This window comes from Suillus plorans, assembly GCF_016647745.1.
Source record: "Suillus plorans strain S12 chromosome Unknown HD556scaffold_48, whole genome shotgun sequence".
Lineage (NCBI taxonomy): Eukaryota > Fungi > Basidiomycota > Agaricomycetes > Boletales > Suillaceae > Suillus > Suillus plorans.
Window position 1 is genome coordinate 100,106 of NW_024537432.1, and position 16,165 is coordinate 116,270.

Sequence of the window (16,165 nt, forward strand, 5' to 3'; positions counted from 1 at the left end):
ATAGACAGCCGAAGAATACGCTTTGTACCTACATGCTCCGACAATGAGGAGATAACCTCAAAGCGGTGAGGTTTCAAACAGAGAGCCTTCTTTATGATCGGAGTGCTATTTATGGAATCCGCAAGGCCAGAAGCAAAGGGCATCACAAGAGCACTCGCTGCTACAGCACGGGACTAACCTCCATACAGACAATCCTACAGCTGACAGACTTGGCAACTTGGCATATAAAGCACTGAAAAGTCATGTAAGCTGATATCCGCATTCCCATACAGCTGTGCGTCTTCCATGCCAATCAACGGCACCACTGCCGCCATGGTCAGTGAAAAGTGCCTGTCGGGATTTCCCGTTCAGTCTCAGGCTCCCGCTAAAAAGGGTGGTCCTTTTGTTTTTCTTACGCACTCCTGCGTAAATCCCATGGTCTAGCCTGCATTGACATAGCCCAAGAATCAAACATTTGCTGTAATCAACGGCAGGTGATCATTAATAATAAGCCAAATTTGTAATGACGCCGGCCCCACTTGCGGCTGCGACTGGAGTTTCAGTTGGTGACTCGCGAGTCGCGACGCACTCGAAATTGGAGTCGGTCACGTATCCACTTTGGTGTCAGGTTTCAAGCTTCAAGTATTGCTCAATAGACCGGGCCCCAACGGTTAACTCAGGCGTCCGTGGCAAGCAAGTATGACTCTAACTCGGCGTCACGGCACGAAGCTTCGGGTAATGGAAGACCACCCAGAGATAAGCATGTTCGAGTCAGTTGCAATTTCAAATTTCCGGTTAACCAGAGTATACCCCATGACCGCTAGCTAGTCTGACTCTGGAAAGAAGCAACAAGAATAAGCGATACCTGGGAAGTGTTCATCCATACCCGGGTACCCTTTGACTCGCATATCCAAGGTGTTAAAACATCTGTTAAGACGGCAAGATAGTGGTAGACACTCCGAATACGGCGGTGACGCCCACCATGGATCGTTGCATGTCCGATGGGCACGGTCCCTCGGAGACCTTCTGCTCGTCAGGTGTTTAGGCTAGACGTTCTAGATCATGGTGGTTTATCTCCACTGATCGCAATAAGCATAATCGATCCCCCGGTCCAGCTTCACCCTGGAGGCTATCATGCAAAGGCTATTGATATTGTTTCATACAGGAGGAACCCTATCGGAACGCATCCATATCAGTAGGAGTCATTTACTAATCCTCGGAGTCAATTCGCTATCGAGACACTAGACATGGTTTTTCACAGTATGTCAGATCGGCAAAGCGGACAGCTTGATGAATGGCTGCTTTTAAACCACTGGAGACCAATTTAGATCGTTGGAAGGGTCGAGCGTCTGGTACTCACTTTGTACAAGCAACTTGCATGGAAACGGTTCTTGCAGGTCTTGCAAGGCTTCTGTGGAAGGCTGCTGTCCATGACACTGATAATCCTGCTCCAAAGTAAGCACCGATACAATCGCACAAGAGACTTGCGTACGAGTAACAGATTGCACACTCCACTTGACCAGCAAAATGAAGGGTCACATTCTTCGTGAATACAGTTAGACCGTCGACAATCCGACCGTTCTGTGTGTACCTCATTAAAGTGACCAGGATGAATCGTTGCAATAGCGCTTACTTGTTGCCAAACAATTTGCTGTACCCCCAGCACCCAAGCTCTCCATCTATCTTCAGATACACCGACCATCTTCGTATCACGGATGTCAAGTCGGTGCAATGGCCAGTCGTTTGGCAATCTCAGAGACAATTCCAGCACTTGATCATCGACTGTGTAGGAGGCCGTGACCTCTCCAGCGCTCGGCGATACTTTGATGACGAGATTCTCCGTTGTATGCAGCTCTGACGATGGATCAGCCTGCCGCACTTGCGCAAGCTCGGCTCTGATAATGCCTGGTGAGAAGTATGAAGCGGTGTAGTCCACCACGCGCGATAACAGCTGTCTGTCTGAACAGTCTGAGATCCAGGATCGTATCAATGCTGGGACTGTCAGGAGCGCTCGATGATAGATATGAGCAGCTAGGAGTCGTAGGCTGAGCACGCTCTCGGGCTCGAAGTCTGGAGAAAGTTAATTTGAAGACATGATATAGGATAGAACCACTGACGTTCAATGGAAAAGTCATCGACTGCCCATATATCAAGTTTGAATGCCTTCTTCTTTCCACTGAACAGATCGAGAACATCGAAAATATTAGGAATGAAGAAATCCCCGATGATACCAAGGCTCCTCATTCGATTAAAGTACTGCGACCTGACTTTGATGGACTGAAGCGTGCGTTAGCTGATAATAGGTTTAGCCCTAGATCAATACTCACAGCATCGATGAATAGATCGAACATGATCATCCATGCCAGTAGATAACCGGAAACTGCGTAAAGTTCTGACAAATCCATCTCGACATTGTCTGATTCAGAATCGTGGAATCCCTCAGCTAACGGGAGATTCGATTGCAAAATCGCAAGAAGTTCAGCAGGTATCTCAGCGTTGACGTTGTCTTCTGTGTCAACAGCAGATTCGATGACAAAGTATTCGGTCCGCTTTCGAGCTGCTTTGTGCAAAAGGCTGTACCCCATGCGCTGAACTTCGTAGGAAGGATCAGTGAGGAGGTGACACATCTAGACATCAAGTATCAGCACAAGCACTCGAAAACCATTCAAACTGTCACTTCGGGCAGAGTTTTCTCGTTCATCAATGCATCAGGCAACCCTTGTATGACTGCAAGTGCCAGTTCCCTGCACAGAGAACGTGGCTCAGAGCGATCGGTATTATCTGTGGCAACTTCAGCGTCGTGCTCTACTGGTTTGAGCTGAGACTGACCAAGTTTCATGGATACCAAGTTCTTGACAAGCGCCAAAATAGATTCTTTCCTCCCATCCCAGCTTGCGCGCAGTGGCTTGTTGGTCAGGACCAGATCTTGGATAGTAAGGATAAGACGAAGCGATCTCCCTAACATCGTCAGTGTTGTGCTATCGGCAAAAGAACATGTCTGAGTGTAACTCAGCAATGAGTATGACGACGACTTGTTACGACTGGCTGACACACCTCTAAGTTGTTCTCGACCACATCAAAGATAAACTCCCAATGGTTCCCAGCAACGTTCTGCAAAATCGGGGACAAATGGATGAACAAAAGTGGCATCATACTCTCCACATCTTCATCGATATCTTCGTCGGAAGAAATCCAAGTTTGACAAGTCTTCACAACATTGACAGCGCGCTGCTGTGGCAAGAACACCACGTCAGACTCAGCATCAGGAGCTGTCGCTGCAAGACGACGAAGCAGGACGACTCCTGTCGTGTTTGCTCTGCTCGCAGGCACTCCCAGGATATCCGAAGCAATCTCGTTGCGGTAACGGTCCATTCTCAACGGTTCCGGAGCAAATTCAGTGATGCTGGCAAGGATGGCCACGGTAGTTTGGGGCGCTACAGATATATTATTATGCGAACATTGACTGCGACGTGATTTATGTGGCGCACCTGTCTTTTCCAGCCTACGCGCTAGATTCAACCATTGGTCAGAATCTGATTTGCTAGCGCTCGCAAATAGGTGCTTCAACACCGAGCGCAACACTAGTGCATCTCTGACAGCATCCTCCCTTTTGGCGTGGTTGACGATGTCTACGACAAAAGACACCAAAGCATCCGATGAAGTTGTCGCGCGATTAGATATGCAAGTGCTGATAACCTGACTGTGAAGACCATCGTCGCCTGTGGACAGGAGGTAAGTGGAAAGTTGGTGAACCTTCCCTAGCAGCCTGCGCAGTTCTGACTGCGATACATCTGGCCCAAACAATCCACTTGGAGTCGCGGGAACACGTAAAGCATCGTTCGCGTATTGGCCAAGTATAAGTATGTGCCGAAGTGCCCACATATTCTCCTTAGCGATGCTCCGGTTGTCACCCAAGTACGCCAGAAGACCAGACGTAACCCTGATGTATGCTGAATAGCCCCTTGAATCAAATTCCAGGCCAGAGATAGTTGGGTTCTCAAACTCCGAGATAGCCGGGATGATGGACTCGATGAATGCAAGACTAGGGTCTGGTGGATCTGATGGAAGCGAGTTAATCATTGCGTTAAATTCTCCTGGTGTAGGGAAGACGTCTGAAAGTGGGGTGATATCAATGCCTTTCGGCTTATGACCTGAAAGTGTCAAAATATCCTCTGGTCTATGGACAGTTCAGAAGTGCAACAAAACATAGCAAGGCGCACAAACCGCGTGTAAGTAGAGCAATCTTGAAAAAGCTCTTTCAATTTCTCTTTAATCATTCCGCTCAGGACGTCCTGTAGTCCATTATCTGGCTTCGAAAAACAGAGATTCCAAACCCCTCGTGCGGCATCGATGATAGGCGCTTCCAATGTGGGGAACGTTACTGGTAGTAGATATCCTACGATGAAGACATTTGGGAGAACAGATACCAATGAGTCACTGGTAAGTTTATGGTTCTTGCTGAGCATGATGCGCGTGAACTCTATAACAGTGGCCAGCGTAGTGAACGGCGCATTCGTTGTGTACAGAGTATCGTCTACAGTGGACGATAATGACGATACGAGCGTCTGGAATAGAATATCTTGCCCGTTCTCCGAGAGGAAAAAGTCTATAAAACAGTTAATTAAAAACACCAAGACCAAAGGAGAACTCACCTTGTACTTGGATGAGCCTCTTTACCAAATCGCTGCGAGAAGTCGAGGTAGTTCCGTTTAGCACCTCGATGAACAGGTGTTCTATGACGTCATCTAACTCGCCGTCTTCGGGCCGTAAATATTTAGGACATGTGTCGGTGTCAATCACGTCCAGCAGTGACGACAACATGTCGATCTGTTGGGAAACATCGACCAGTAGAACATGCCATAGTTCCACACAAAGATCCTCGTCATTCCGACGAGACATGAACGCAGATATCGCCTGAGGAGAAGCTTGTAGAATGCGAAGCGCATTGTTAACGAACATGTTATCCATTCTCTGCCAACAGTTAAGAACTACACTTCTGCAAAGAAGGGAAGGGTTACATACCACAGCGAAGTCGGTGTGCTGGAATAGATGAGATCCAAACGTTTCCATTAGCGTGATCACCACGCCGATGTTCTTCGATACTCCAGCACTGGTCGTATCGGAGGCAAGGACTGTCTCGCAATTCCCAACAGTTTCTTGCACATATTTGCTTATGAGAGTGCGTGTAACATCCGCAAGAAGGTCTGTCGTTTCAAAAGTATCCACGAACGTCCGGAGCACCGTAGGTATAAGAGAGAGACTCTCGTCATCTTGAGAAAGAATTGCACTCGAGACAGTATCCCAGGCAGTGGTGAAAAGATCTGAAGGAAATATGTCTTAGATAAAAATGGTGGTGGACGTAATATACTCACCGATGTTCATGCGATGGAGAGATAGTAACGAACTGGCTATCAACTTCCCCACATCATTCTCGTCAGCTCTTAGGCGCCTTGCTTTAACCTCTTGCCAAATGCGCGTGAATTGAGATCTGACAAGTTCATCTGCCACGTCTTGTAGACGTGTGTTATTGGACACCAGACCATCTGAAACAGATCCAGATAACGCTCCATGGTCCTGGGATCTACCCAACAGTCTTCTCAAGAAGAACACCAAACATTCCAGGAGAGACGAAAGGAATGAGGCAGAAGGGACCTTTCTCTCTAAAGAACTCAGAGCATGGCCGTCAATCGCTGCCCAGAACGAAGTAAAGAAATCGTCGAGGGGCATCCCCGTCCTAGAGGATGCTGCGATGACCTGCTAGACGGATTACTAATTGCAACATGTCGCAATAGGGAACATACGGATGAGGGAATTGTCGACAAAGCAACAAGGACCGTCGGATACCCACTGATAGGTGATCCAGCGCACCCAAGTTCAAGGAATTGAAGAAACTCTCGGTATGCCTCAGAAGAATGTTCCTTGCGAGTGGAAGTTGTTTTAGTTTCAAACTCCTCGCTATCCGAGTCCGAATCATCACCATCCTCGTGTTGTTTTTCTGCGTCATATGCCCCTTCAAGAATCCACGCGTTTGGGAACTCTGTAGAACCATAAAGTTGGGAACGGTCGATGGCAAGACTATTGAAATCAGTTTACCTTTGAGGAAAATTAAAACCGGCTGGAACAAAGCATTTCTAACTCCTGAGTCCGTCTCGACCCATGCAGAACGAAGCAAAACAACGCTCAGTATGGGAATAAATGGCTCAATAGCGCCTGTATATTTCTCAGCGCTTTGAACAAAAGTAATAATTATCAGATCACCTTTGTGACGTTGTAGCAGCATAGATAACAGTGCCCACGTGGCCTGGCGTACCTGAGGTTGCCCATGCCCAAGACCATGGATTTCGGGGTCCGGAATCCAAGGCGCATGCTCACCGAAATACAACGACGTCCAAAACAGTGGGTTGGATAGCAGCCCAGATAGATCATCTAGAGATATAATCTTGGAGGCAAGGCGAGCATCTATAGAACTATGAGGAGAACTACGAGCATTGCCTTGACCTAACTTACCAAAGAGCCAGCGGAATGCGCTCAGTGCACCAAAACGAAGGCGAGCATTCCTATCGAGATCACTTTCTTCATTTACCTTGGATTCTAGTTCTTCTTTAGGGGCTGCCGGAATAAATTTTCCGCCAGGCCTTTTGATGCCTGGAGTGGGAGCTGCAACTGGTGCAGGAGGATTGAGATAAAGATGAACTCCTGGAGGATCCAAAAGAGTTCTTTGGAGGAATTCCATGATAGAAGCCAGCATTTCCAAGTTTACTAGTGTTTCTCCGTCTACGCCTGGAGAGGTGATACTAGACCAGGATTTCTGTCCTTGCAGAGATACCTGACGGTCAACGTCATGAGCGAGCATGCACCATGTACCCATGAGAGTCTCAATTTGCTCAGATGTTGCAGTCTCTCTCAAAAAGAAGGTAGCAGCATCCCGAACAGCAGGGATCCGTAAATATGAAAAATGGAGTGCAGCAGCTAAGAGGCGAATCCGGCGGACAGGATGTGTGAAGAATACAGGAGCCCTATGAAACTAGATACAGTCAATGTCAAGATATGGATCATGATTGCCAAACGACACACCCAGACTGGCAGCATCGTGACAAGTGCATCGCATTCCACGCTCTCATCCCCCTTCCTTGAACTTTCATCGATCCATTTTGATTGAAGTTCTTCCAGAGCCCGTCCCTTCGTGACTGGATCCTTCTTTCCCAAGGATCGAAGAATAACGACTAGTTCCGGTGGAAGTCTATGTATAAGGCCGAGAGTATCCAATGGATCTGGTTGCGGTGGGGCTGGCTTAAAGGGAGCAATATAGACCTTCTTCCGGGGTTCCTTTTTCTGTCCTTTCTGTTTCTTCTGCTTCGCGACGACAAGGACTTCCGGAGGGGGTACACCTACAGCTGCCTTGCGAGCATTCTTCTTGCGTGTGCCCGAAGTTGCTGATGACTTTGTGTTCTTCGGCATATTAAGCTATCTACAAGTTAATAGGAGCTGCAAGATGCAGCACGCACCGTGAACAATTGCGATTACTAAGTGATGGTGGTGGCTGAGGGTATGTGACTAGTGGTTATTTATACTTGTTGAATCCTAAAGCCTTTGATTTCCTTTTTAGAAAAATAGCCCAAGTGGTTCTTAAAAACTTCCTTCCTCTTACCATTAATTTCGTCACGTCGTGATACCTCATTTTTGAGGCTTATAGCTCGTACATGACGTGTAGTCTGCTCGCTCGAGCAACGACAGCCTCAAGTAGAGCATGCTTTCGTTTACAACCCTTTCAGAGCCAAAGTCATGGGTTTGCGACATTCAGAGGCAAACGCGCAGGTATGATTATCCGGTTTCTAGTCAGATGCAGTTGCAATAACTCCGATTTATCAGGCATTTTGATTCCTCGTGTTTGTTCACGGACGTATGAATCTACTGCAACAGCGTCAGCAGCTGTTCCATCTTCTGTCGCTCTGCAAGAAAATATTGCAAATGCTCCGGCACCCACAGGTATCCCGGCGGGTAACCTTTCTCTTGAACAACCGTCATGGGAATCTATGAAGGGAACGATATCCTATCCGACACTCCGTGCTATTATTGAGAATCCTTATCGGTTCAAAACGATGACCCCCGTCCAAGCTGCAGTTGTAAAGCTTCTTCCAGAGCTTGCACTACCTCCTGAATCAACTTCTAATGACGTCCCAACACGCCCACGAGATCTTTTGGTCAAGGCAAAAACTGGTACCGGGAAGACCTTTGCGTTCCTAATTCCAGCTATCGAGGCTCGCGTTAATGCTATCCATGCTTGGGGTAAGCAGGCGGTTCGCGATGCAGGCCTTGTTTCAGACAAGCATCTGGAGGCGCAATCCAGGAGACAATTTACCAGGGAACATGTCGGTACCCTTATCATCAGCCCCACCCGAGAACTCGCTACGCAGATTGCCAATACTGCTGTCAAGTTAACTACCCATCACAATGATTTTGAAGTTAGACTATTCTACGGAGGAGCAAGCAAGCGAATGCAGATGCGCGACTTCATGAAAGGGCGGAGGGACGTTGTTGTAGCTACCCCCGGGCGACTTCGTGATTTGCTGCAGTCGGAGCCTGATGTAGCGAAAGGTATCAGCAAATGTAAAATGGTATGTCTTCCGACGAGTTCAGTATGACCCCCTTACTTACCAGTATGTGGCTAGGTAATATTCGATGAGGCAGACATGCTTCTCGATATGGGCTTCCGGGATGACATTGATGCGATTATGAGTTATTTGCCACCTAAATCTGAGAGGCAGACATTCCTCTTTTCAGCAACACTATCTCGGACCGTTCGCCAGGTCGCACAGACAGTTCTTGCTCAGGACCATAAATTCATTGACGTAGTTCCTGAAAGTGAATCCCCAGTTCATGCACACGTCCCCCAATATCACACCGTCCTCCCCAGTCCATCTCAACAGATCCCCCACTTTCTTCGTCTCCTCGCACATGACCAACTTACAAACCCAGGCAAGAGCAAAGTCTTATTATTCCTCCCCACGACACGCATGACACAGCTTTTCGCGACACTCGTTCGTGAGCTTTCAAAAGCAGTGCTGCCTGCTGGCGCGTACACCAAGGTGTACGAAATTCACTCTAAGCGCACACAGGACTCACGCATAGCCGCCTCTGATGCTTTCCGCGCTGACAACTCTGGAGCATCGATCCTTGTCACTTCTGACGTCTCTGCACGAGGTGTGGACTATCCAGGGGTGACACGGGTCATTCAGCTCGGTATCCCCGCTACCACGGAACAATACATTCACCGTGTCGGTCGTACTGGCCGCCAGGGCTCTACAGTTGGACGTGGAGACCTAGTTCTTCTTCCTTGGGAGATCGGTTTTTTGAGCTGCCAGCTCAATGAAGTTCCGCTAAAGCCAGTCACCTCAGATGAGCTCGCCCGCCAGGTCCAGGACCTCGCAGCTCACTACGACGCTGATCCTCAAGCGGTATTCAAGGGTGTACCAATTAAACCACAGGACGCCAGGGGTCGACCAGTGCGGGGTGCACCCAGGATGTACGACGCGCCGCTTTCACCACGCCTTTCCTCGGAAGAAATGAACAACAGCGTCACGGCGCTACTACAACACATCGACGAAGAAGCCATCAAGGAGACTTTTGCTTCCCTCCTTGGCTATTATATCCCCAAGTCACCTGAGTTGCGAGTTCAGAAGGGCAATATTCTGGCTGGATGTAGAAGTTGGGCGACGGATGCATGCGGCTTACCTACGCCTCCGTATGTCAGCGACAGCTTCCTGCAGAAGATGGGCCTTAACGACGGGCGCACGAAGCATTTCGGAAAATCGTACCGGGACCCTAGGTCTTCTGCGAGACCTGCAAATTCATGGGAAACAAGGGGCAGGCAGAACAACCGGTCCTTCGAGAACCCCAGAGGAAACTTCCGTCGGGACAAGCAATTGGATGATAATGACCATTCTGGCAACGTCGACGAGTATCGAGGTGCGCGTTATGGAAGGGAGAAGCCCAGGCCACAGAGAGAGTGGATGCATCCCAGTGACCCTTCTGGTAATACCGAAGAGAACCGCGGTTCACGCTATGGGAGGGAGACTAGACCACAGAGAGAATGGTCGCATGATGCTCCACGCCGCGAGTACAGATCACGCGGGTTTGGCAATCAGTGAAGGATCGATCAATATTAATGTAGACCGCATACAATGCACCACTCGACGGACGTTCGTTATTAACCTACAATCACATTAATATCATCCATAGAGCATTAATGCAACACGGCACAATTGATTCCACATGTTGTGTCTACAATATGTAATGGCGGAACGTTTGATCCCGCGGAACCAATTCGCGTGACTCTTCTTCTCCTGTGCTCCGAGCTGAGTTCAGCCTGTCCTGCAAATGAGTCCAGCGCCATGCGCGCTTGACTCCGTCAATCTGAGCACTTTCTGATCGATTGATCGCTCATTGTCCTCCCAACTACTCTTTCACCACCATGACCTCCGCGTGCTCCTTTCAATGGCGAGACAGGTATGTACTATTTCCTCAATGCCTCTTGTACATTCTCCTTTGCACTGACTCACAACATAGCCATCCTCACGCTTGCTTGTGCATCATACACCCACCTACATCAAGCATTTACCTCCCGAGCCACATCAGCGAATACCCACGGCATCAAGATGCAAGTTTTGCACAGCACATAGATTCATGCTCCTGCACCTGATGGCTTAAGGTTGGTACGTCGTTCGTTCATTTACTTACTTTGTTCATTCATCACTCGTTGGATGTTTTCATCGACGTCATTCGCGTTCCCGGTGCTCTCATTTATTTGAAGTTAAAACTACCACACTCTGCTGCCTGTCACTAATGATTCTCTTCCTTTGCCTCTTCAGCTTCAGGTCTCATTGCCTGTCGTGCCTCCCGAGCCCTCTGCCTTCCCTCGCTGCTGTACCTGCCGCTGCTGCCCGTCCTCCGTTGCCTCCTGCCGTATGTCAGAGATTAAGATCTGAGTACGTGCCTCCCATGCAGACGAGGGCCCATGTGGGTCGTGTCTCGCACCCTGCCGAAATGCTCGGGCTGTAGAGTCATCCTCACTCGTTCCAGAAGGGTGATGATATCACAGTCATGGTCATTGTACGTAGCTCACGGCTGGTTCACGACCATTCTACTATACTAATCATTGCGCCGATGTACTCCGTCATGCTCACTGTCTTGTTGGACACTCTTACTGATAGTAGTTTTACCTTACTACACTATCACTATGACAGATACTTCTATGTGGCTTCGGTCTTCGTTGAATCAATGCCAGTACCTGGCTCTCTTTCTGTTCTCTCGTTCGACATTCGTGTTTTCCGCTCATTGAACGCCCATTAGCATCGGTGAGCAGAAGACGGGCATGCGTTCCTTAAAAATACATTATGCCAAGATCAGGATCGCAAGGTACAAACATGAGATCTTGAGATCTATATCTGAGATTCTCGAAATGCAAGTGGAATACCTTAATGGTGCGCAGAATGTTCAGTCACATAGTATGGGCCTACCGAGTGCAGTGTGATGTATTACCAGGCGCTATACGACAAAAGTGATTCAGTTTCACTACAGTACGAGTAAATGATACATCAATCTTACAGCTACATGTGTTTAGTCGGTTGGCGGTGTCATAGTTCCGACACCATTGGTAATTGGATGTTCCTGCGTACTTGTCCTCAGCGCCTCTTCACTAACCATCGAATGTTCGGGGTGAGGTGGGCGGAAGGATTTCAGTTGCACTTGAATCTGTTCTTCTAAATCGGATTGTCCGGAAGACGCCGCAATGAAGCCTAAGAAGGGCGGTGAAGGATTGAGTGGTCTCGAGCACAGTTCAGGATGGGCTTGTAAACCCATGAAAAATGGATGATCTGCAATGACAAATCGCAACAGTCTTCAGATCAATTGCGCATAACCATACCTTTGAGTTCAAGAATCTGCATTCTCTCCCCTTTTTCGTCCTTGCCCACAAATGTAAGACCGCTCTCCTGCAGACGCTGCACCTGTTCCGGGTTGACCTCGTATCGGTGTCGATGCCTTTCCCACATTTTTTCATTGCCGCCGTATAACTTGCGAGCCTTGGACCAAGTCTCGAAATCACGGTCAAATACAGTGGGTCGAAGACCCAGGCGCATTGTTCCGCCCATATGAGTGCGTGAGATTTCCGGCATGAAAATGACAAAAGCATTCTGCGTGTCGGGAACGAGCTCAGCCGAATGAGCATCTACGGAAGATAAGAGAAGTAGTGGCTAACGAGAAATGGAGCGAACCTGGTATGTTGAGCACGCTACGTGCCCATTCTATCACAGCCATCTGGAAGCCCAGGCAGATACCAAGGAAAGGGACTTTCTGCTCTCGTGCCCATTTGATGGCAAGAATCATACCCTCCGTGCCGCGCTTTCCGAACCCACCGGGAACCAGAATACCGCTGTCCCAATCTGAGTACCAGGTGTTTTCCTAATCAAACGTAGGGCTGCCACTCACCCAGCACCAACAACTGCTCGCCAAGCATCGTGGTATTTAGCAGGATCAGATTCCTGCGTTGAAGGCTCCAGGTCCGATGACTCAACCCACTATGCAACGTCACTATAAGTCATTTATTCTGCGGGGACCAACACAACCAACCTGAATGATGAGTTTCCTGCGAACGCGGAACGCAGAATGTTCAAGGGCTTTGATGACGGACATGTACGAGTCTTTTAAATCGGTGTACTTCCCAACAAGAACAATTTTGACCTCGTCGAAGAGGCGTTCTTGCCTGAACAATGGGAAATGAGAAGCGATGATAGAGGAAAAGAATGATAGTACCCTTTTGTCACGGCTCTCCACTTCATTTCCAAGGACAGCCCTTTGGAAACCCACTCCTCCGTGATGTTCAAACTTGCGAGATTAAGCCGCTTATGGAGATACTCAATAATTCGCTGTGACTGCAAAAGGAGAGGGACATGGTAGACAGACGAGACATCATGGACACCTATCACCTGCTCCGACGCAACGTGGCAGAACATGGAAATTTTATCCTTGGTGGAGGACTCAAGGGGCTGGCGTCCCAATAACCGGCACGCGATCTCCAGAAAAACGTCAGGTATGTCATTTAAGAAAGTTGTGTTACTTACTAAGTCAGGAAGCAGACCGAGCCCACGCAACGCATGGACAGTAGTCTGGGTTGGCTTAGTTTTCTGCTCACCGTGCATGTCGGGAACAAGTGAAACGTGGATTAGTGCGAAGTTATCATGTCCAACGCGAAATTGGAATTGGCGCATCGCCTCTATGAACGGCGCTGATTCAATGTCTCCGACAGTGCCGCCCAGCTAAAAAAAAGTTGATATCATGGCGGAAAGTATTGCATGTTACTTTTTACCTCCACGATACAGATGTCAGGTTCCTCTGCGGATTCGTCCACCGGTATCTTGGAAACACGCTGTATCCAATCTTGAATGGCGTTCGTCACGTGCGGCACTATCTAACCACAAAGGATTGAGAACGGCGAGGTAACGATGGCCATAAACGTACCTGCACCGTTTTTCCAAGGTACTCCCCTCTCCGCTACTCACGATGATAAACACCAGTCAAGTCTCACAAGAGAGTAAAACTCACCTCCTTTTCAATAACTTCACGATAGATTTTTCCCGTAGTGATGTTGTTGTCTTTAGATAGTGTAATGTCGAGGTACCTTTCATAGTTCCCCAGGTCTAGATCCACCTCACCGCCATCATTTAAAACGTAGACTTCGCCTGATGGGCGAATGTTAGACGTTTGTGGAGAAACATTCGCACTCAGATCTCACCATGTTCTGTTGGTCGCATCGTACCGGCATCTATGTTCATGTAAGGATCTATTTTAATTGCTGTAACCTTGAGGCCTGCAGTTTTGAGGAGCAGGCCCGTTGAGGAGGCTAGGAGTGATATAAACGACCAGGTTCGGTCAAAAAAGCTGTATCGTACCGATAACACCCTTCCCGATCCCGCTAACAACGCCTCCGGAAACAAGGATATATTTTGTCATCGTTGCGATAATCGAGAAGGAGGAGCTCGCAAAAGATCGCGAGAGGAACGCGTCGAAATTTTGGAGACTTTGACAAATAAGGAAATACTTTAAAACACTGCCACTCCCCCCCTAAATGACGAACGTGTATGATTGAAGCGTTCCTCTACTACATACTGCTTCCCCCGAGCTCTTCGTGTCGATAACGAGAAATTTGGCCGCTCGCAGAGCCCACTACGGTCGCTTTGTCGAGTCATAATGTTATGGTCTGCGGTTCGATTTGCCGCCGATTTTCAATGTCCGATCGTTGTTTGTTCCGAGTATTATTGTACTTCATACCTAGTTTTGTTCTACCACTGACTGCATATTCGACGAAGCCTGCGTTTGCATCGGATCCCAGCAAGGACGACTTGATGTTCGCAGGTAGTATAATAAAGCCGATGCGGATTCCTTTACAGTCGAGAGGAGTTGCAAGTGGTGCCACGTTCAAGTAAGCCTCAGTGCAATGGGTCTCTTGTGCTCCGTTGTAAACTTGTACTACCGTTAATACAGAAACATCTTCTCGTGCCAGTGTACCATTGTTTTGGAAGTGCTGGAGCCCAGTAATGACACATTTTTCTAATGCCCAACCCACAAGGCAAAAAGGTTCGGTTCGTAAGTGCAATGAAAGTTTAAACTGGAATTGAGTTGAACTCATGAGTTCCTACTGATATCATTTGCACCGCAGCTCCGGATGCAATCATAAGACCACTAGTAGAGCGATATGTTGCTAGCGGGTACAGCAATCCGGAGGTCATATCACGTCTTCGAACGCACAAGGAGACCAGTAATTTCAAGATATCGTAAGTCATCTACTTAAACACCTTCAAGTGGCATCTGATACTCAAATGAATTAGATTTAGCCTCCTGAAAAAGTGCCGCTCACAATGGGGACTCAAGTTTACCCGTGGTCAAGCACACAATCAAGAGCATCGGACCTGCAATTCCCCAAACAAGGTTCTCACGACATGAAGCAAACACTGCTGCAGGAGGAGCAGCTTATGGTTCCGAGGTTGTATATATCATTCCTTGCAACGAGTTTACACTCATCGCACAATTTCAGAACTTTAATACTCCAGTACATGAATGTTCATCACGCCATCATCGTCCCGATGTCAGGGGAGCCCCATCATGTTCCTTTACCGTCCATCGCTCTCGCAGATATGAAGATTCTCAAAGATCGCTTCACCAGGGCAATATGAGATTTATCTCGAATGAACCCAGGGGAGTCGGGGACGGATCTCATAGTACTCTTGCAGATAATATGGGACCAGATCATGCTACCCATCATCAACGTACTCGAGCATGTCCTCAAACTAAAGCGCCCCTCTTGAATCTGGCTGTGTCCGACTGCAGCTTTCACGTCCATTCCTCTCCATGCAGCTCACCCGTTTCAAACAAAGGCGGATCGTTCTGGGAAGGAGCCATGCCTGGAAGGTCTCTACATTTGCTCTTACACGCCGACACTTTTGGCTCTGATCAGATCTAGACAGTTGATAAAGAAGCGCGTGCCTCCGTCCTTTGTGGCGATCGGACAGGGTCAACCGAGTGCAGGGAAAGACAAGGCGTTCTTGGCTGTCGACAGCGAGCTCGAGCTTGCCCATAAGCTCGTTCCTGCAACGGCCAACCGCACCACTATCTCTGGTGACAAAGCCACACAAGCATGTGCACTCGAAGCCTTGCAGCAGAATCCCTGAATACACCTTGCTTGTCATGGCAAGCAGGACCCTGCGCAGCCTTATAATTCGTCATGAGAGACGAACATCTGACGCTCCTCGATATCATGGAGAAACATCTTCCGCATGCTGAGTTTGCGTTCTTATCGGCTTGTCATACTGCTGTAGGCGATGAGGAGACGCCTGATGAAATTGAAATGATCCACCTAGCAGCTGGTATTCAGTTTTCAGGGTTCAAGAGCGTCGTTGGCATACTTTGGGAGATCGATGATGCTGTCGCGAAACACGTCGTCGAAGCTTCTATGTCGTATGGCTGTCGTCTGGTATATTCACATCTTGTTTATCTGTTATCCTCTTTCATTCTGGTGTACAAATGACCTTAATACATATTCTTGCACTCTAGTAGCTATAGTCTATTTCGTTTTCGTATACTGTCGTGTTTTTGTCAACTAGAATGTCTCACCAAAGTTCTTGTGTACTTGACT

At 48.3% G+C, this 16,165-nt stretch overlaps 6 protein-coding genes across 6 annotated transcripts; 4 read left to right on the forward strand and 2 right to left on the reverse strand.

Annotated features, from left to right (window-relative positions):
• Window positions 1-1,234: 1,234 nt before the first annotated feature.
• On the reverse strand, window positions 1,235-7,437 carry HD556DRAFT_1241841 (uncharacterized protein; the record flags this gene model as incomplete). The annotated part of the gene is made up of 18 exons (XM_041298231.1): window positions 1,235-1,291; window positions 1,340-1,424; window positions 1,472-1,560; window positions 1,613-2,049; window positions 2,097-2,256; window positions 2,307-2,606; window positions 2,657-2,760; window positions 2,809-2,977; window positions 3,034-3,413; window positions 3,468-4,156; window positions 4,204-4,585; window positions 4,632-4,950; window positions 5,002-5,300; window positions 5,352-5,723; window positions 5,777-6,016; window positions 6,073-6,189; window positions 6,238-7,003; window positions 7,054-7,437. 18 exons carry the CDS (start codon window positions 7,435-7,437, stop codon window positions 1,235-1,237), a joined length of 5,349 nt encoding a protein of 1,782 aa, XP_041157588.1.
• Window positions 7,438-7,604: 167 nt separating this feature from the next.
• HD556DRAFT_1273807 (P-loop containing nucleoside triphosphate hydrolase protein) lies at window positions 7,605-10,319 on the forward strand. Its single transcript, XM_041299207.1, has 3 exons — window positions 7,605-7,794; window positions 7,849-8,594; window positions 8,649-10,319. Exons 1-3 carry the CDS (start codon window positions 7,680-7,682, stop codon window positions 10,125-10,127), a joined length of 2,340 nt encoding a protein of 779 aa, XP_041157589.1. The 5' UTR covers window positions 7,605-7,679; the 3' UTR covers window positions 10,128-10,319.
• Window positions 10,320-11,327: 1,008 nt separating this feature from the next.
• On the reverse strand, window positions 11,328-14,034 carry HD556DRAFT_1389617 (CTP synthase N-terminus-domain-containing protein). Its single transcript, XM_041303516.1, has 12 exons — window positions 13,926-14,034; window positions 13,769-13,876; window positions 13,579-13,715; window positions 13,495-13,527; window positions 13,343-13,444; window positions 13,098-13,292; window positions 12,790-13,049; window positions 12,607-12,739; window positions 12,466-12,554; window positions 12,252-12,409; window positions 11,903-12,205; window positions 11,328-11,852 (listed from the first exon to the last, which is right to left on the reverse strand). Exons 1-12 carry the CDS (start codon window positions 13,984-13,986, stop codon window positions 11,596-11,598), a joined length of 1,836 nt encoding a protein of 611 aa, XP_041157590.1. The 5' UTR covers window positions 13,987-14,034; the 3' UTR covers window positions 11,328-11,595.
• Window positions 14,035-14,712: 678 nt separating this feature from the next.
• On the forward strand, window positions 14,713-15,263 carry HD556DRAFT_684876 (uncharacterized protein). The gene is made up of 2 exons (XM_041311304.1): window positions 14,713-14,807; window positions 14,862-15,263. Exon 2 carries the CDS (start codon window positions 14,892-14,894, stop codon window positions 15,204-15,206), a length of 315 nt encoding a protein of 104 aa, XP_041157591.1. The 5' UTR covers window positions 14,713-14,807; window positions 14,862-14,891; the 3' UTR covers window positions 15,207-15,263.
• A 62-nt stretch (window positions 15,264-15,325) lies between these two features.
• On the forward strand, window positions 15,326-15,778 carry HD556DRAFT_1389628 (uncharacterized protein; the record flags this gene model as incomplete). Its single annotated transcript, XM_041303517.1, has 1 exon — window positions 15,326-15,778. A coding segment is annotated over one exon (249 nt), but the record flags the coding sequence as incomplete, so codon positions are not given.
• HD556DRAFT_1445923 (uncharacterized protein) lies at window positions 15,755-16,057 on the forward strand (the record flags this gene model as incomplete). Its single annotated transcript, XM_041307009.1, has 1 exon — window positions 15,755-16,057. The coding sequence occupies one exon, from the start codon at window positions 15,755-15,757 to the stop codon at window positions 16,055-16,057; it is 303 nt and encodes a 100-aa protein (XP_041157593.1).
• Window positions 16,058-16,165: the final 108 nt, after the last annotated feature.

Coding starts and splice junctions, on each gene's coding strand:
- HD556DRAFT_1273807 (XM_041299207.1), top strand. CDS start 7,680: ATGACGTGTAGTCTGCTCGCTCGAGCAACGACAGCCTCAAGTAGAGCA. Junction 7,795..7,848: donor ATTCAGAGGCAAACGCGCAG/GTATGATTATCC, acceptor CCGATTTATCAG/GCATTTTGATTCCTCGTGTT. Junction 8,595..8,648: donor GTATCAGCAAATGTAAAATG/GTATGTCTTCCG, acceptor GTATGTGGCTAG/GTAATATTCGATGAGGCAGA.
- HD556DRAFT_1389617 (XM_041303516.1), bottom strand. CDS start 13,986: ATGACAAAATATATCCTTGTTTCCGGAGGCGTTGTTAGCGGGATCGGG. Junction 13,445..13,494: donor ACCTTGGAAAAACGGTGCAG/GTACGTTTATGG, acceptor CTTTGTGGTTAG/ATAGTGCCGCACGTGACGAA. Junction 12,740..12,789: donor TGGAGAGCCGTGACAAAAGG/GTACTATCATTC, acceptor CCCATTGTTCAG/GCAAGAACGCCTCTTCGACG.
- HD556DRAFT_684876 (XM_041311304.1), top strand. CDS start 14,892: ATGGGGACTCAAGTTTACCCGTGGTCAAGCACACAATCAAGAGCATCG.